Raw genomic sequence first — 19684 nt, 5'->3', positions numbered from 1 at the left:
CTAGACCCAGAGGGCAATTGTTTAGGTTCGTTTTTAACTCCTCAGGTGTGACTGCCACAAAGGGCAGGCGTTAGAATCTCCAGGTGTCTCCCAAGGCCCTGTTACCCGCATCATTGACTCCTGTGCACCGGCTGCCCATCTTCAACCTCACCCCCTTCATCCACCCACAGCTGCCATTCTTCTCTCCACCCTCTTTAGCATTATTTGAATGCTAATGTGTAAAAGTCCTACTGCTCAATGCGTTTCATGCAAGATCCTTCTCTTAACAGCCCCGTAAGTAGACAGCATTATCATTCCCTTTGTCAAACATACCGGAGGCCATCAGGGTGCAGCTACAGCTGGGAACGTTCCTACCCGCTGCCTCCAGGCATCGCTGATCCCAGTGGGGCTTAGGAAGTGTGTCGGATCTATGCGAAGGTGAGACTCAGTTCTGCCTAATGAGACTGAGCTAAGAGACTCAAAGAAGGCCGGGTGCGGTGGCTCACACCTGTAATCCCAGCACTTTGGGAGGCCTAGATTGGTGGATCATGAGGTCAGGAGTTCCAGACCAGCCTGACTAACATGGTGAAATCCCGTCTCTACTAAAAATACAAAAATTAGCTAGGCATGGTGGTGCACGCCTGTAATTCCAGCTACTCGGGAGGCTGAGGCAGGAGAACTGCTTGAACCCAGGAGGCGGAGGTTGCAGTGAGCCGGGATCTTGCCACTCTAGCCTGGGCGACAGAGATAGCATCTTTAAAAAAAAAAAAAGGGAGGGGGGCTGGGTGCGGTGGCTCACGCTGTAATCCCAGCACTTTGGGAGGCCGAGGCGGGTGGATCACGAGGTCAAGAGATCGAGACCATCCTGGTCAACATGGTGAAACCCCGTCTCTACTAAAAATACAAAAAAATTAGCTGGGCATGGTGGCGCGTGCCTGTAATCCCAGCTACTCGGGAGGCTGAGGCGGGAGAATTGCCTGAACCCAGGAGGCGGAGGTTGTGGTGAGCCGAGATCACGCCATTGCACTCCAGCCTGGGTAACAAGAGCGAAACTCCGTCTCAAAAAAAAGAATCTTTTCCCTCCAGGGATCTCGGCCCTTCTTTAACCCCGGCACTCATCAGAATTCTCACCTGGCCTCCTTACCCTGACTGCTGAAACCATCCTGAGCTGGGCCACGGTGCACACCTCAGAGGGCTGTGTCTTGATTTCCCTTTCCTCGGTTTTTCTGATGGCTGCCGCGGGATCTGCCGTAGGCCAGAAGTGGTGGAGCACTTCAGCAGAACAGCAGCCTCTTTTCTAGACTACGGTGCGGCTTAACTTCACACTTTCCCCGCCTGTGTGTGTGAAATGAAGAGGATGATGATCGTGATGATGTCATGATGGGGGTGACGATGATGAGGGTGACGGTGAAGACGAAGATTATGGTGTGATGATGGGGTGGGGGGAGTAGGGCTGGGCTGTCACTCGATTTCCCTTTTGTGAATTGCCTGTTCTTTTCCTTAAAGATTGACTTGACTTTACATATTTTAATACAAAATCACAAATCTTTCCAAAATTTGGGCTTTTCTATTTATTGTTTATGATATTTTAGGGGTAGAGTTGTTTTAAAATGTATTAATGTCTATTTTTGTTAGTCTTTTCATTTACGAGTGATATAAATACTTCCTATCCTGAAAGTCAACTATTTCCCTGTATTTTCTTTCACACACTAATATCTCGTTTTCACATGTAAATTTTTAATAAACCTTCGCTTAATAAACCTTCATAATGTGATGCAGTGGTTCAGTTTGATTTTATCTGCTGCCAGTTACTTCAACATATATATTACACAGCCTGTCTTCCCGTGTCGGTTTTCCAAAGCCACAAGCTGCCTTGGTCTCTTTCTTTCTTTTTTTCTTTTCTTTTTTTTTTTTTTTTTTTGAGATGGAGTTTCGCTCTTGTCACCCAGGCTGGAGTGCAATGGCGTGATCTCGGCTCACCGCAACCTCCGCCTCCTGGGTTCAGGCAATTCTCCTGCCTCAGCCTCCCGAGTAGCTGGGATTACAGGCACGCGCCACCATGCCCAGCTAATTTTTTGTATTTTTAGTAGAGACGGGGTTTCACCATGTTGACCAGGATGGTCTCGATCTCTTGACCTCGTGATCCACCCGCCTCGGCCTCCCAAAGTGCTGGGATGACAAGCCTGAGCCACCGCGCCCGGCCAATTTTATAGTTTGTATCATGCACCCTTTAGAGTGTGGGGTATCAGGGCACGCACTCTCACGCAGCGTCGCTGACTCTTGCTCATGGGAGATAGTTTCTAAGTGTGTCTTATAGTTATTTTGAAGCAGTGAATAAGGAATATTTTCACTTTGGTATTACTGTGGCTGTGCTTGCCAAGGTACCCGAAAGTGTTCGATTCTTCTTTGGGTGGGTTCACCGAGCAGCCCTTGCCCAGGATAAATTCGAGTGTTCGCGTGTTGGTTTCGTATCTTTTTGCCTTTAGGGTACTTCCAGGAAATTTGTGGAACGACCTTTGGCTTTCAATTGCTAATGTTTTTAAATTGTTGAGAATCAACTGTCCTTTGTGGGAAGTCACTGCCTTACTTTCCTGGCACAGAGGTAAGAATTCTGCTGCGGAATCACTAGAATCTCAGCACCTCAAGAATCTCCTGTGAATGAAGAGTTCTGTTTCTGCATCTCACTTCGCCAGTGTAAACGCTCACACCTGTCCCTGCACGAGTGATGAGTCTCCAGGTCTCAAAGGAATCCAACTCGTTTCCAACCTGACCCTCCGACCATGCCCCAGGCTCACAGTAGCACTGACGCGAAGAGGAAACACTCAGCATTCATTTTCCTCTTCATGTCCACGAGATGTCTTTATTTTTGTTGAAAGTTCTTAGATTGATGACATTAACCATGTTAGACAAAATCATGCCAATTATGATGGTGAAACTGTTCTTTTAATTTCAGGAAATTCTGCAGTTTTCTCTTCCTCTTACGGATGTATATTAGTTCTTTTTTTTTTTTTTTTTTTTGAGACGGAGTTTCACTCTTGTTACCCAGGCTGGAGTGCAATGGCGCGATCTCGGCTCACCGCAACCTCCGCCTCCTGGGTTCAGGCAATTCTCCTGCCTCAGCCTCCTGAGTAGCTGGGATTACAGGCACGCGCCACCGTGCCCAGCTAATTTTTGTATTTTTAGTAGAGACGGGGTTTCACCATGTTGACCGGGATGGTCTCGATCTCTTGACCTCGTGATCCACCCACCTCAGCCTCCCAAAGTGCTGGGATTACAGGCGTGAGCCACCGCACCCGGCCCTATTAGTTCTTTAATGAATTGCATTATGCCTTATTTCATTCTGGCTGAAACTGAATTTCCCACCCTGGCTGAATATTATATTAGCCCATGTGTATTAAGAAGTCTATTGGTGGCCGGGCACGGTGGCTCACACTTGTAATCCCAGCACTTCGGGAGGCCGAGGCAGGAGGATCAGTAGGTCAAGAGATCGAGACCATCCTGGTCAACATGGTGAAACCCCGTCTCTACAAAAATACAAAAATCAGCTGGGCATGGTGGCGCGTGCCTGTAATCCCAGCTACTCGGGAGGCTGAGGCAGGAGAATTGCCTGAACCCAGGAGGCGGAGGTTGCAGTGAGATAAGATGGCGCCATTGCACTCCAGCCTGGGTAAGAAGAGTGAAACTCCGTCTCAAAAAAAAAAAAAAAAAAGTCTATTGGTGGCCGGGTGTGGTGTCTCACACCTGTAATCCCAGCATTTTGGGAGGCCAAGGTGGGAGGATCACCTGAGCTCAGGAGTTCAAGACCAGACTGACCAACATGGAGACACCCTATCTCTACTAAAAATACAAAATTAACAGGGTGTGGTGGTGCATGCCTGTAATCCCAGCTACTCAGGAGGCTGAGGCAGGAGAATCACTTGAACTCAGGAGGTGGAGGTGGAGGTGAGCCAAGATTGTGCCACTGCACTCCTGCCTGGGCAACAACGACAACAATCAGGATGAGTGCCATGGCTCACGCCTGTAATCCCAGCACTTCTTTGGGAGGCCAAAGAGGGAGAATTACGAGGTCAGGAGTTCGAGACCAGCCTGGCCAATATGGTGAAACCCCATGTCTAAAAAAGAAAAAAGACATATACTGTAACCCATATATGTAATGATAAATTTTCTAGTAGATACACTAAAGAAATGGAAAGAAACATGTTGAATTAATTTTTTTCTCATCATGTTGGTCAGGCTGGTCTTGAACTCCTGACCTCAGGTGATCCTCCCACCTTGGCCTCCAAAGTGCTTGGATTACAGGCGTGAGCCACCACACCCGGCCATGTTGAATTAATTTTAACATCCAAAAATTTGTCATTTTAACATGTAACCAATATTAAACAGCTATTAATGAGAACTCTTTTCATGGAACACCTTCACAATCTCGTGTGTATTTTATACTCACTGTGCATCTCAATTCAGATAAGCTCCATTTCAGCGGATCGCTAGTCACATGCTGTTGGTGGCCGCCATGTTGGACAGCCTGGGTCTCAACCCTTTCACCACCTCAACTCTAAGTCAAATAATGAACGATATTCTTCGTTCCAGCTCACATTTGAAATTCAGAAGTTAGCAGCCATGCTTTGCCTGGCACAAGGGATCTCGCATAGTAGGTACACAATCCCTAAAGGTAAAAGAACCCCAGTTCATTCATCTCATGGAATCTCCATGAAGAGGCACTTTTCCCCCCAGGAAGCAGCCACAGCTGAACATTTGTGAGAAGCAAGAGGTCCTAACTGTCTGGCCTGTCTTGAGAAACCTGAATTTTTTTTTTTTTTTTTTTGAGACGGAGTTTCGCCCTTGTTACCCAGGCTGGAGTGCAATGGTGCGATCTCTGCTCACCACAACCTCCGCCTCCCGGGTTCAGGCAATTCTCCTGCCTCAGCCTGCTGAGTAGCTGGGATTACAGGCACGCGCCACTGTGACCAGCTAATTTTTTGTATTTTTAGTAGAGAGGGGGTTTCACCATGTTGACCAGGATGGTCTCGATCTCTTGACCTCGTGATCCACCCACCTCAGCCTCCCAAAGTGCTGGGATTACAGGTGTTAGCCACTGCACCTGGCCTGAGAAACCCGTATTCTTGAGATGTAGATACGTCTGCCGTATCAGCTGCATCAATTCGTTGAAGATGGAACCCCGAGGGGAGGCCAAACAGTGCCCTTTCTGTACCATGGTCACTCAGAAGAATGACATTAAGATAAATTATCAACTGGAGAAGCTAACTTCTAAGATCAAGGACCTGGAGCCACACCTGAGATCTATTCTACAGCTAAGCCAAGGATGCTGAAATTCTAAGGTAAAGTACGTGCCTCCCCTAGACCCTCCCCACAAAGGGCCTAGGAAAAAGCAACCGGGCGAACGCCTCATCAGATATTAGCAGAATTCTGGCGACCTTTGCGCATCAGTGGTTCTTACCTCTGAGTATAGAACCACCTGGAGATTCTTAAGAAAATATAATATAATATTTAGGTCATGCCTCAACGCTGTGCCTTCCACGAGGGTAGGCACTAGGGGCTATGGACCACGAGAAATGCAGCCAGTACCTAGTGGAGATCATGATATTCTGTACATAGTGGGTTCAATAAGACACGTTACTGATGTTAGTCTCACCAGGTTTTATGCTTCTGAATGTAGTAAATTCACAGTGACACGTGTGGGTCATGTTATATTTCTTTGGGTAGCACTGGCCTACAAGCTGAGTATTTGTTAAATTATCTGAGGGGCTTACTAAAATGTGTATTCTGGTGGTACAGCTCTGGGATTTCCTGAGAATCTGGATTTCTGACAAGAGCCCGGAAATTTCTGACAAGAACAGCAGATGCTGCTGGTTCCTGAAGCACACGTTGTTTTGGGTTTTTTTCCCTTTTATTTTTTATCTATTTATTTTTTTATTTTATTTTGAGACGGAGTTTCGCTCTTGTTACCCAGGCTGGAGTGCAATGGCGCGATCTCGGCTCACTGCAACCTCCGCCTCCTGGGTTCAGGCAATTCTCCTGCCTCAGCCTCCCGAGTAGCTGGGATTACAGGCACGCGCCACCATGCCCAGCTAATTTTTTGTATTTTTAGTAGAGACGGGGTTTCACCATGTTGACCAGGATGGTCTCGATCTCTTGACCTCGTGATCCACCCGCCTCGGCCTCCCAAAGTGCTGGGATTACAGGTGTGAGCCACCATGCCCGGCTTCCCTTTCATTAAGTTCTTTTTTTCCACCTTTTATTTTAGGTTCATCAAGTACATGTGCAGGTTTGTGACATGGTAACCTGCATGTCTCAGGGGTTTGGGGTACAGATGATTTCATCACCCGGGTAATGAGCATAGCACCTGACAGTTTTTTGATCCTCACACTCCTCCCACGCTCCACCCACAAGGAGCCCACCGTGTCCATTGTTCCCTTCTTTGTGTCCATGTGGCCTCCATGTTTAGCTCTCACTTCTAAGTGAGAACATGTGGTGTTTGGTTTTCTGTTCCTGTTATTTCACTTAGGACAGTGGCCCCCACCTGCATCCATGTTGCTGCAGAAGACATGATTTCATTCCTTATTATGACTGTGTAGTATTGCATGGTGTATATGGACCACATTTCCTTATCGAGTCCACCATTAGTGGCCATCTAGGTTGGTTCCACGTCTTCCATAGCGTGGATGGTGCCGTGACTCACACTTACGTGCATGTGTCTTTATAACGGAACAATTTATTTTCCTCTGGGTATATACCCAGTGATGGGATTGCTGGGTCCAATGGTAGTTCTGTTTTAAGCTCTTTGGGAAATCTCCAAACGGCTTTCCACAGTGGCCGAACTAACTTACATTCCCACTAGCAGCGTATAGCGTTTATTTTTCTCTGCAACCTGGCCAGCATCTGTTATTTTTTTACTTTTTGTTTTGTTTTGTTTTTGAGATGAGTCTCTGTCACCCAGGCTGGAGTGCAGTGGTGCAGTCTCTGCCCATGGCAACCTCTGCTTCCTGGGTTCAGGCAATTCTCCTGCCTCAGCCTCCTGAGAAGCTGGGATTACAGGCACGTGCCACCACACCCGGCTAATTTCTTGTATTTTTAGTACAGATGGGATTTCACCATGTTGGCCAGGCTGGTCTTGAACTCCTGACCTTGTGATCCACCCACCTCAGCCTCCCAAAGCGCTGGGATTACAGGCATGAGCCACTGTGCCCAGCCTGTTTTTTTACTTTTTAATAACAGCTGCTCTGATTGGTGTGAGGTGATATCCCATTTTGGGTGTTTTGTTTGCTTGAGGCTGAGTCTTGCTTTATCTCCTAGAGTGCTGTGGCATGACCTGGGCTCACGTGATTCAAGAGCACATTCCCAACTGCATTGAAAAGAATACAATTCTTAGGAATAGATTTAACCAAGGAGGCAAAAAGATCACTGAAAACTATAAGACAAATATGAAAATCACTGACACAAATATACAGACATTCTGCGTTTACGGATTAAAATCGTTAATACTGATAAATGTCTATATGCTTAAATTCTGCAATAATAATTTTTGTCATTCTTTTGTTTATTTGAAGAATGACTTGGGACCAGGATCTATTTCACTGAGTTGGGCAAGAATCTGGTCCCTTTACACCTCACGGATACAACAATGCTGTTCTGAGGGGCAGACCAAGTGGTGTTTTTTCGGACAGGTCAAAATAACGTTAATAATTAACGTTAGTAATAATTACTATTTCCCAGTATCAGGTTTATCAATCATGACTGTATTCATAGGGGCCGGGTGCGGTGGCTCACGCCTGTCATCCCAGCACTTTGGGAGGCCGAGGCGGGTGGATCACGAGGTCAAGAGATCGAGACCATCCTGGTCAACATGGTGAAACCCTGTCTCTACTAAAAACACAAAAAATTAGCTGGGCACGGTGGCGCGTGCCTGTAATCCCAGCTACTCGGGAGGCTGAGGCAGGAGAATTGCCTGAACCCAGGAGGCGGAGGTTGCGGTGAGCCGAGATCGCACCATTGCACTCCAGCCTGGGTAACAAGAGCGAAACTCCGTCTCAAAAAATAATAATAATAATAATTAACGTTTCCCAGTATCAGCTTTATCAGTCATACCTGTATTCATCCAATCACGATCTTTCTAGCTGCTCCTTCCATACTTCAAGCTTAGGCTGGCAGGGGCTCTCTCGTCTAATTCCCTTCAACCTTAACAGAATACATCACTATGGCTGTCGTCGTCTAAAACAGACACCTCAAATGACATTTTCACTGATTACGTACACATCCTTACAATTTAGTTCTGGCGATGAGGAATAAGCAGAGAGCGCTGTCGTGGACTCTACACCACCGAAAGAAGCTGACTTTGGGCTCTGTTTATTTTGCGAAGCTCCAGGCAGAACGGGGAAAACAAAGGAGACGACACTCAGAAACCTTAAGAGAGTTGCGGGCTCAGAACCAGGGGAAGAGTCCTGGATCCAGGCTCGACATCTTCTCTTGAAAGAGCCTGTCAAAGTCTTCACTCTGCGCCACAGTGAAGTGGTTTTTCCAGTCCCCAGAAACTCCTGCCAAGCAGACGAGGAAAGGGAAGCATCAGAACATGAGAAAGAGCCACGGTCAGGAAACCGACACTGTCACTCACTGCTTCCCAGTGGTTTCGTCCACCCAGCCCACGTTCTCCCTGAGGAATAAAATGAGGCATCCTGCAATTTCCGTGCTTCGGAGGCACTGCCAGAGGCCCCGGAGCACAAAAGGGAAAGGGGATGGAGGACAGTGGTTTTGAGTTCTTTTTTTTGAGACGGACTTTCGCTCTTGTTACCCAGGCTGGAGTGCAATGGCGCAATCTCGGCTCACCACAACCTCCGCCTCCTGGGTTCAGGCAATTCTCCTGCCTCGGCCTCCCGAGTAGCTGGGATTACAGGCACGCTCCACCATGCCCAGCTAATTTTTGTATTTTTAGTAGAGACGGGGTTTCACCATGTTGACCAGGATGGTCTCGATCTCTTGACCTTGTGATCCACCCACCTCGGCCTCCCAAAGTGCTGAGATTACAGGCGCCCGGCCAGGTTTTGAGTCTTTATGGCAACAGAGAGATTAGGTTTGAAATCCCGCTTCTGCCACATACTAGCTTGGAGAAACGGAGAAAGTTACATAATCTCTCTGAGGTTCAGTCTCTCTGAAAAAAACAATGGTAACCGTTTAAGAGAGCTTCAGTGGATTTTAAATAATACTTTGGGAGGCTGAGGTGGTGGATCACAAGGTCAGGAGTTCAAGACCAGCCTGTGTGACATGGTGAAACCTCGTCTCCACAAAAAATACAAAAATTAGTCAGGTGTGGTTGTGCACGCCTGTAATCCCAGCTACCCAGGAGGCCAAGGTTGGACGATGAATTGAGCCCAGGACACTGTGACTGCGCCACTGCACTCCAGCCTGGGCGACAGAGTGAGACCCTGTCTCAAAAAATAATAATAATCATGTAATGGGCCGGGCACAGTGGCTCACACCTATAATCCTAGCACTTTGGGAGGCCGAGGCGGGTGGATCACGAGGTCAAGAGATCGAGACCATCCTGGTCAACATGGTGAAACCCCATCTCTACTAAAAATACAAAAATTAGCTGGGCATGGTGGCGCGTGCCTGTAATCCCAGCTACTCGGGAGGCTGAGGCAGGAGAATTGTCTGATCCCAGGAGGTGAAGGTTGCGGTGAGCCGAGATCGCACCATTGCACTCCAGCCTGGGTAGCAAGAGCGAAACTCCGTCTTAAAAAAAAAAAAAGAAAGGATAGACTATTTAAGGCACTGACCCTAGTCAATGCCACATTCAATATCCAGAACAAATTATTTCTGCTTTAAAATACCCACTGTGGTGGAGTACAATACCTATCTCGGCAGGAGGCCCATTACGTATTTTTCTTTATTTTGAGTCGCAGTTTCACTCTTGTTACCCAGGCTGGAGTGCAATGGCGCGATCTCGGCTCACCGCAACCTCCTCCTCCCAGCTTCAAGCAATTCTCCTGCCTCAGCCTCCCGAGTAGCTGGGATTACAGGTGTGCACTATCACATCTGGCTAATTTTTTTGTATTTTGAGTAGAGACAGGGTTTCGCCATGTTGGCCAGGCTGGTCTTGAACTCCTGACCTCAGGTGACCTGCCTGCCTCGGCCTCCCAAAGTGTTGGGATGACAGGTGTGAGCCACTGCACCTGACCTCCAGGTTTTCATGAAGTACTATACTTGTGAAAACGCTGCCACTGGGGGACACCAGGTGAAGGACACACGGGACCTCTCTGTGCTATTTTTGCAACTTCCTGGGAATCTACAGTTCCTTCCAAATGAAAAGTTACCCAGTAAAGACCACCCAGAGCACCTAACAAGCAAAGATCTGTGGGGGGCACCGACATTCCGGGTTCTGCTCTATGTTGACAGAAGCCCTCACTGTTCAGAGAGAAGATGACCCATGTATCTGCCAACACTCTCTTCCTCTAGTATTTTCGGGCCCATTTTAATATTTATTCCGGAAACAACCAGTCTCCTCAAAAATGGAGCATGGGATAGTGAAGACTCAAACACCTCTGTTTCCATGCCTTGTGCTATACACGAATGTTAAAAGACGATCTGTGTGCCACATTTTCTTTGTCCGGTCTGTCATTGATGGGCATTTGGGTTGGTTCCAAGTCTTTCCTATTGTGAGCAGTGCAGAAATAAACATATGTGTGCATGTGTCTTTATAACGGAACGATGGCACATATACACCATGGAATACTATGCAGCCATAAAAAAGATGAGTTCATGTCCTTTGCAGTGACATGGAAACTGGAAACCATCATTCTCAGCAAACTGATGCAGAACAGAAAACCAAACACTGCATGTTCTCGCTCATAAGTGGGTGTTGAACAATGAGAACATATGGACACAGGGAGGGGAACATCACACACTGGGGCATGGGGGGTGGGGGGCTAGGGGAGGAATGGCAGCGGGTCGGGGGATTGGGGAGGGATAGCATTAGGAGAAATACCTAATGTAGATGACGGGGTGATGGATGCAGCAAACACTACCATGTCACGTGTACAGCTATGTAACAATCCTGCACGATCTGCACATGTACCCCAGAACTTCAAGTATCATAAGTAAATAAATAAATAGGGCCGGGCGCGGTGGCTCACGCCTGTAATCCCAGCACTTTGGGAGGCCGAGGCAGGTGGATCATGAGGTCAAGAGATCGAGACCACCCTGGTCAACGTGGTGAAACCCCGTCTCTACTAAAAATACAAAAATTAGCTGGGCATGGTGGCGCGTGCCTGTAATCCCAGCTACTCGGGAGGCTGAGGCAGGAGAATTGCCTGAACCCGGGAGGCGGAGGTTGCGGTGAGCCGAGATCACGCCATTGCACTCCAGCCTGGGTAACGAGAGCGAAACTCCGATGCAAACAAACAAACAAACAAATAAATAAATAAATGTTTTTTAAAAAGACGATTATGCCGAGAATACAGCATGGCCCCTCCAACCACCTCCTCTTACCCTTTCTCAGCGTTGGCGAAATGATTGCTTTCTGCAAGTTACTGTGTATTGCAAAATGGTCAGACATTGTGTTCTCTTTCATGGCTGAGAAAGAACTGTTTTGGATGACTAAATCAATTTCTTCCGGCTTCAGCTTTTTACCAAGAAACTGACAAATCTTCTCCACACTGGCCCTGGGGTCCTACAGAAAGAAAATGCTGTCAGCAGATGGCGGTACAAGAACTGACTGTGGAGCAGGCGCGTCAGTCCCAGCCAAGGTCAGACACAGGCCCGCACTCCCCTCTGCAGTTTGGGGGCTTCCTACAGGCCCCCCCCCACCCGTGTTCAGGACTGAAACGGAAACTACAAAAGTGTCTACCACCTAAGTTAGTTATGAGGCTTGAACTGGAAGCTAATGTGAGCTGACGTGATAACCTGCCTTCAACTCCTGACGTTCAGCGCTAAGTTGTTTTCTTGCACACATAAAGTTTAGCGTGGATTCTGCTAGTCACATGGATTTTATTTTTTATTTTTATTATTTATTTATTTATTTTTGAGACAGAGTTTCAGCCGGGCATGGTGGCTCACGCCTATAATCCCAGCACTTTGGGAGGGAGGCCGAGGCGGGTGGATCACGAGGTCAAGAGATCGAGACCATCCTGGTCAACATAATGAAACCCCGTCTCTACTAAAAATACAAAAATTAGCTGGGCATGGTGGCGCGTGCCTGTAATCCCAGCTATTCGGGAGGCTGAGGCAGGAGAACTGCCTGAACCCAGGAGGCGGAGGTTGTGGTGAGCCCAGATTGTGCCATTGCACTCCAGCCTGGGTAACAAGAGGGAAACTCCATCTCAAAAAAAAAAAAGTATGTATTATGCTGCTTGGGAAGTGTGCATAAGCAGAGAGACCAGGAGATGTGCCAGGATGCCGTTCTGGCCCCGCTGCAGAAGAGTATCTCATCCTAAAATTGGAGATCTATTTGGAAGAAGCATACGTCTGCAACAGTGACATGGCTAACATACACACCATGCCAGGCACTATTCCAAATCCTTTGGTTTTATTCTCACAGTGCAGTAAGTTAATAACTATCATCATCCAGGTTTAGGAATGCGGACACTGAGGCACAGAGTGGTTTAGAACTCGCCAAAGTTTCCCAGTCAATGGCACAAAGCCTCACTCACGAAATCAAGATCTTCACCACTACACTCACGGCTCCCCACCAATGACTCTGCCTAGAGGAATGGAAGAGGAATCCAGGAGGGGAGAGGAAAATATGGCGAACTCTGGGAGGGACGGTAAAAGGGAATTACCCTCTGCAGCTCCTCATAGAAAATTAGTAGGAAGGACCCCATGTCTCTCTTTTTTATCCATCCAAGGGTATGATCAAACCAAGATCCATAATGCACTACAATGACAGGAAAAAGAGAGAAAGGCGATGATTTCTCTCAAACTGATACCCATAAATACGTATTGCCGTTCCTTAGTGAAGGTCATACGTGTTTCGTGGAATATATTAGGTAAATGATGTCAAGCCTTCTCTCTAGAAGATTAAAACAAAATGATTAAATAAATCAACAAATCTAAGACACATTTTCTCCATATACTGAGAAAAAACTATACTCATTCTTACCACCTGGATTTTTTGTTTTTGTTTTGAGACAGAGTCTCACTCTGTCGCCCAGGCTGGAGTGCAGTGGTACGATCTCTGCTCACTGCAACCTCCGCCTCCCAGGTTCAGGTGAGTCTCCTGCCTCAGCCTTCCAAGCAGCTGGGATTACAGGCGCCTTTCACTACTCCCAGCTAATTTTTTGTATTTTTAGTGGAGACGGGGGTTTCATCATGTTGGCCAGGCTGGTATCGTACTCCCAATCTCAGGTGATCCACCCGCCTCGGCCTCCCAAAGTGCTGGAATTATAGGCGTGAGCCACCACACCCGGTCATAAAAAACCCTTTCTCACTGTGATTCAAAACCCTGATAAGATGAATAATAAGATTAAAATATGAATATGCATTTTTAACATTATGGGACCAAAAAGGAGTTGTTAAAAAACTGACAAGGCCGGGCGCAGTGGCTCACGCCTGTAATCCCAGCACTTTGGGAGGCCGAGGCGGGTGGATCACGAGGTCAAGAGATCGAGACCATCCTGGTCAACATGGTGAAACCCCGTCTCTACTAAAAATACAAAAATTAGCTGGGCATGGTGGCGCGTGCCTGTAGTCCCAGCTACTCGGGAGGCTGAGGCAGGAGAATTGCCTGAACCCAGGAGGCGGAGGTTGCGGTGAGCCGAGATCGCGCCATTGCACTCCAGCCTGGGTAACAAGAGCGAAACTCCACCTCAAAAAAAAAAAAAAAACAACTGACAAATTGGAGGAAATATTTAGAATAGATATTGCAGATAAATAATTAATATTAAAAATTTAAACTTAAATTTTAATTAAAGGAAGTAAAAACTTTTAAAAACTGTATTATCTATGGCCTCCTACTAAATTCTTCTTAAGACATTGGGTAGATTTTAAAGATTTATAGACCATAGATGTACTTTTTAAAAACAACACGTCATGAATCATATTTCTGACATGGCCCTGATTATTATCATTCCAACATTTTTAAATGAGAGGTTTGGATTTACTTACTATCCCCTTCCATAAACCGGTTCAAGAATTCATCAAAAGTCTCTGGTTGCTTCTTACAAAGGAATCCTCTTGATATGTGGTAAAGAGATGTAAGGATATCTTTCGGATTCCTTAGGATATAAACAACCTGAAAGAGAAAGGAGATTTATGAAAGTGCAGTTCAGATCTGTCTGCCCTCCTCAGCGTCCACATTCATCCCACGTCAAGCCCTATCTGCTCCTCTGTGGAAGCACAGCCCGGGTTATAAAAGAGAAGTCTTCAGCCTTCCACACGCGCTCCCCTTCCCGCTACCACTCCCTTTGCTCTTAAAGATGCTAAGTTGTTCTTAACCTTGAGCAGGTTTCTTAAGTAGTCACAGTCGCCATGTTTCACTACATGAAGAAAAATCTGGCCGGGCGCCGTGTAATCCCAGCACTTTGGGAGGCCGAGGTGAGCGGAGCATGAGGTCAAGAGATGGAGACCATCCCGGCCAATACAGCAAAACCCTGTCTCTACTAAAAATACAAAAATTAGCTGGGTGTGGTGGCGCGTGCCTGTAATTCCAGCTGCTGGGGAGACTGAGGCAGAAGAATTGAACCAAGGAGGCGGAGGATGCAGTGAGCCGAGGTCGCACCACCCTGGGTGACAGAGTGAGACCCTGCCTCAAAAAAAAAAAAAAGAGAGAAAGAAAAAGAGACAGTGAGAGGGAGGAAGGGTAGGAGGTAGGGAGGGAGGGACAGAGGGAGGGAGGGAGGAAGGAAGGAAGGAGGGAGGGAGGGAGGGAGGACAGGAGGGAGGGAGGGAGGGAGGAAGGAGGGAGGGAGGGAGGACAGGAGGGAGGGAGGGAGGAACGGTGGGAGGGATAGAAGGAGGGAGGGAGAGAGGGAGGGAGGGAGGGATAGAAGGAGGGAGGGAGAGAGGGAGGGAGGGAGTGATAGAAGGAGGGAGGGAGAGAGGGAGGGAGGGATAGAAGGAGGGAGGGAGAGAGGGAGGGAGGGAAGGAGGGATAGAAGGAGGGAGGGAGGGAGGAATAGAAGGAGGGAGGGAGGGATAGAAGGAGGGAGGGAGAGAGGGATAGAAGGAGGGAGGGATAGAAGGAGGGAGGGATAGAAGGAGGGAGGGAGAGAGGGAGGGAGGGAGGAATAGAAGGAGGGAGGGAGGGATAGAAGGAGGGAGGGCAGGCGGGAGGGAGGGAGGAAAGGAAGGAGAAAAAAGAAAACCCCAGAGCTGACCTCTGGCTTCACTGGAAGCGCTGTGGTCAGTTAATCACAGGTGCTGCAGATGCGGAGTAGAGAACACTACAACCCATGCGTGGACTCGGACAACTTCCTCACATTCTCTCTCAAACATGTCCTGGGATTCCTGAAAAGGGACGAGCATACTCACCTTGGCGTTGCAGCTGAAGTAGGACCTGGGGAAGAGTTGCACAGGGAGATGTGACACCATGAGGCGTGGTCCGTTTTGATTAACTAGGTCTTTCTGCAAATGAGCATCCTCTATCCATGGGGACCTCAAAAAAATTGGTACAGTTTGGATCCAGGTAGGGTCCCCATTGAAGTAGATCAAACCGATAATTTCAATTATCCAGTGCGTTCCTGGGTGTAAAATAAAGGGACAACCCTATTTTAATCTATTGCATTAAGATGGTGAAGATATTTCACATATTAAGGGCCCTGGAGTCTTTTTTTTTTTATTTTTAACTTTTGTGAGCACATGGTACGTGGATATATTTATGGGGTACATGAGATGTTTTGATATGGGCATGCAATGCATGGTAATTACATCGTGGAAAATGGGACATCCATGTCCTCAAGCATTTATTCTTCGTGTTACAAGCAACCCAATTTACTATTTTAGTTACTGACTACAGCAAAATTATTATTGACTACAGTTGCCCTGTTGTGCTATCAAATACTAGGTCTTTTTTCTTTTATTTCTTTTTTTTTTTTGAGACGGAGTTTTGCTCTTGTTACCCAGGCTGGAGTGCAATGGCACGATCTCGGCTCACCGCAACCTCCACCTCCTGGGTTCAAGCAATTCTCCTGCCTCAGCCTCCCGAGTAGCTGGGATTACAGGCACGCGCCACCGTGCCCAGCTAATTTTTTGTATTTTTAGTAGAGACGGGGTTTCACCATGTTGACCAGGATGGTCTCGATCTCTTGACCTCGTGATCCACCCACCTTGGCCTCCCAAAGTGCTGGGATTACAGGCGTGAGCCACCGCGCCCGGCTACTTGATGTATTTTTAAGAGCGGTTTCGCCTCTCCACTCACTTACACAGTGGGTATCATGGTTATTGTTTGCAGTTTTCAGACGAGGGCATAAAGGCACAGATGAATGAAGACCTTTGCTCAAGATCACACCGCTAGGAAATGGCAGGCCAAGGCTGATGCCAGGCAGTGCTCAAAGTCCTTTTGACAACAGCAAATACACTGATCTCCAGCCCAATGCCAGGCAGGTGGTGAGCCCTGAGTCAAGCTCAAATGTGGTCCGTTGTCATCATGTCCACACATTGCTCCACCGCCATATAAGCTCCACAGAACCGTGACTGCTCTGCTCTCCACCGTCTCCTCACCAAAAAACAAATACACACAAAAAAACTCAGTTCCGGCCGGGCTCGGTGGCTCACGCCTGTAATCCCAGCACTTTGGGAGGCCGAGGCGGGTGGATCACGAGGTCGAGAGATCGAGACCAACCTGGTCAACATGGTGAAACCCCGTCTCTACTAAAATACAAAAAATTAGCTGGGCATGGTGGCGCATGCCTGTAATCCCAGCTACTCAGGAGGCTGAGGAGGAGAATTGCCTGAACCCAGGAGGCGGAGGTTGCGGTGAGCCGAGATCACACCATTGCACTCCAGCCTGGCTAACAACAGCGAAACTCCATCTCAAAAAAAAAAACCTCAGTTCCTGGAACAGATTAAAAACTTGGGTTCATATTAGCTAAAAACATGAGTGTTGAAATCACTTGTCTGTTTATGTTCCTAACTAAACCAAACTATGAACATTTTAGGGCCAAGAACCTGATTTTATTTACTCAATGTGGCCAGGGCCAAGCTCAAAGTCCGACAGGCAGCAACCTTCCTCACATGTCTGCCCAACAGACTTGCCTGCGAAGGTCTCACACCACTGTACCTGCTTGATTCCATTTCACTCTCACACGAGCCCCGAAGAGGAGAATTTTCAGTCATTACCACATAATAGATGAGGAAACCGAGGCACAGAGGGGATAAGTAAATGGGCACAGATCACACTGGGAGGGAGAAGCATGACTCAAAGCCAGGGCATGTAACCCCCATGACAAAGTCATCCACGCCTCTCCTACGGCTGCTGCTAATAATAATAATTAATAGCCACATGAAGGGATCCTGCTGAAAGGACCCCTAAAGGAAAACATGTAACACACTAAATCGTGTCAGTTGTGAATTCCACGAAGAGGAAAAGGTGGTACACTTCACCTGCACCACCCTGCATCCCATTCGGGAGAAGCTCAGAGGCAACAGGGCAAGGGGATCCCAGAGAGATCCTCACACAGGAAGAAGGAGAGCAGAAAGACTCCAGCAGCCCTCGTCACCATCACGAAAGCTGAGATACAGGGCTCTGTAAATCACAAACATAAAATCTTTCCATAAAGAAACGCCCAGGGCCTGGCCGGGCGCGGTGGCTCACGCCTGTAATCTCAGCATTTTGGGAGGCCAAGGTGGGTAGATCACAAGGTCAGGAGATCGAGACCATCCTGGCCAACATGGTGAAACCCCATCTCTACTAAAAATACAAAAATGAGCCGGGTGTGGTAGCACGTGCCTGTAGTCTCAGCTCCTTGGGAGGCTGAGGCAGGAGAATGGCCTCAACCTGACAGGTGGAGGTGAGTGAGATGAGATCGCGCCACTACACTCCAGCCTGTCGACAGAGCGAGACTCCATCTCAAAAAAATAAATTAACCTGGAACTACAAAGCCAAAACAATTCTGAAAAAGAACCAAGCTGGAGATCTCAACTTTCTGACTTCAGACAAAGCTATGATGCGATAAGGAAAACAACTCTCCAGACATACAGACCAACACAACAGAATACAGAGCCAAAACCTATGCTTATGCGTATGTGACCAACTGCTCTTCAATCCGGGTGCCACAAAACTACACCGTGGAGAGAGGATAGTCTTTTCTTTCCTTTTTTTGCATGGAGTTTCACTGTTGTTACCCAGGCTGGAGTGCAATGGCACGATCTCTGCTCACCGCAACCTCCGCCTCCTGGGTTCAAGCAATTCTCCTGCCTCAGCCTCCCGAGTAGCTGGGACTACAGGCACGCGCCACCGTGCCCAGCTAATTTTTGTATTTTTAGTAGAGACGGGGTTTCACCATGTTGACCGGGATGGTCTCGATCTCTTGACCTCGTGATCCACCCGCCTCGGCCTCCCAAAGTGCTGGGATTACAGGTGTGAGGCACCGTGCCCAGCCCCACATGATGCATTTCCTACCACAATAAAAAATGAACATCATTATCATTATCCACTGGGTTACGCAGAAGACATTTCCATGGGTCTCCTGCCGAGAACACACACACATGACGTATGCATGCGCACGCAGGCACGGATCCTCACGCACACTCTGCTCACCTGATCTAGGGTAGCTTAGTATGATGACATCATCATCTCGCACCAAAAATTCCTCCCTGGCAAAGCACAACGTCTCCACATTGGTCAAGATGGGAGGCATCCGGAGTCCCTCAAATAAGAAGTATTCGCTCATCTCGACACTGTCCTGGAGCATTTTTCAATAAAGCTTGCAGGTCTGACAGCCAAGAGTCCTGATACTGGGGGTAATGGCTTCGAGGTGTCACCGCCAAGCGTCCTGATACTGGGGGTAATGGCCCTTTACATTAGCCGGGGAAGGAAAGTGCAGTTACCGGTGCTGAGTGAAGAGCAGCCCTCCGCGGCTCACTAAGAGCAGGTCTCACTAAGAGTGGAGCTAGGTGGGTGGAGCTTCAGAGAGAGTCAAAGTAAACAGGAGGGTGGAGAGAACTGAGCCAAAGAGAGGACATGGCAGCCTACGGAGGAAAAAGCGTTTTCCAGTGAAAGAAAATGGGCCTTCTGGGGGCAAAGGGACTTCCTAGGGCTCCTGGCAGAAGCTCTGAGTCCTGCCTCTCACCTCTCAGGATCCTCACTGCCTGCCTTTAGCCAAGCTCCCATGGTGGGATGTGTCTGGTGCAATAGGAGGAAGCCCAGGTCAAAGCGGCTTCTTATCTCATGTCAAAGGTTCCCAGGGACTTCTGGCTTCATCCCTCGTCCAGAAAGAGCTTGCTCCAACCCTTACAGTGAAATATGTGCTGAACTGACTTCCAGTTACGTGTGTGTGTGTGTGTGTGTGTGTGTGTGTGTGTGTGTGTGTGTAACTCAACAGAGAATTGGGGCCGGAGAGAAAACAACTAACTTAAAATCTAAAGAGAGGGCTGGGTGCGGTGGCTCATGCCACACTCCTGTAATCCCAGCTACTCGGGAGGCTGAAGCCGGAGAATATCCTGAACCCGGGAGGCAGAGGTTGCACTGAGCCAAGATCACGTTACTGCACTCCAGCCTGGGCGACAGAGCCAGACTCCATCTCAGAAAGCAAACAAAACA

General features: G+C 48.0%; 1 protein-coding gene across 2 annotated transcripts; it reads right to left on the bottom strand.

The window, feature by feature from the left end:
* Positions 1-8324: 8324 nt before the first annotated feature.
* LOC118151026 (sulfotransferase 2A1-like) lies at positions 8325-19030 on the bottom strand. 2 transcript variants are annotated; one of them, XM_078360936.1, is made up of 6 exons: positions 18683-19030; positions 15457-15665; positions 14092-14218; positions 12768-12862; positions 11479-11659; positions 8325-8528 (listed from the first exon to the last, which is right to left on the bottom strand). In XM_078360936.1, exons 1-6 carry the CDS (start codon positions 18834-18836, stop codon positions 8416-8418), a joined length of 879 nt encoding a protein of 292 aa, XP_078217062.1. In that variant the 5' UTR covers positions 18837-19030; the 3' UTR covers positions 8325-8415. The 2 variants fall into 2 exon arrangements, with proteins under 2 accessions (XP_078217062.1, XP_035145955.3); XM_035290064.3 differs by lacking the exon at positions 8325-8528 and adding an exon at positions 10395-10641.
* Positions 19031-19684: the final 654 nt, after the last annotated feature.

Source organism: Callithrix jacchus, chromosome 22 (assembly GCF_049354715.1).
Source record: "Callithrix jacchus isolate 240 chromosome 22, calJac240_pri, whole genome shotgun sequence".
Lineage (NCBI taxonomy): Eukaryota > Metazoa > Chordata > Mammalia > Primates > Cebidae > Callithrix > Callithrix jacchus.
This window is presented reverse-complemented; position numbering and strand designations above follow the sequence as displayed.

Excerpts from the sequence above, each read along its gene's own strand:
- LOC118151026 (XM_035290064.3), bottom strand. The coding sequence starts at position 18,836 with ATGCTCCAGGACAGTGTCGAGATGAGCGAATACTTCTTATTTGAGGGA. Across the intron at positions 15,666-18,682 it reads ACTAAGCTACCCTAGATCAG|GAACGCACTGGATAATTGAA; the intron begins GTGAGCAGAGTG and ends TTTTACACCCAG. Across the intron at positions 12,863-14,091 it reads CCGGTTTATGGAAGGGGATA|TGCATTATGGATCTTGGTTT; the intron begins GTAAGTAAATCC and ends CTGTCATTGTAG.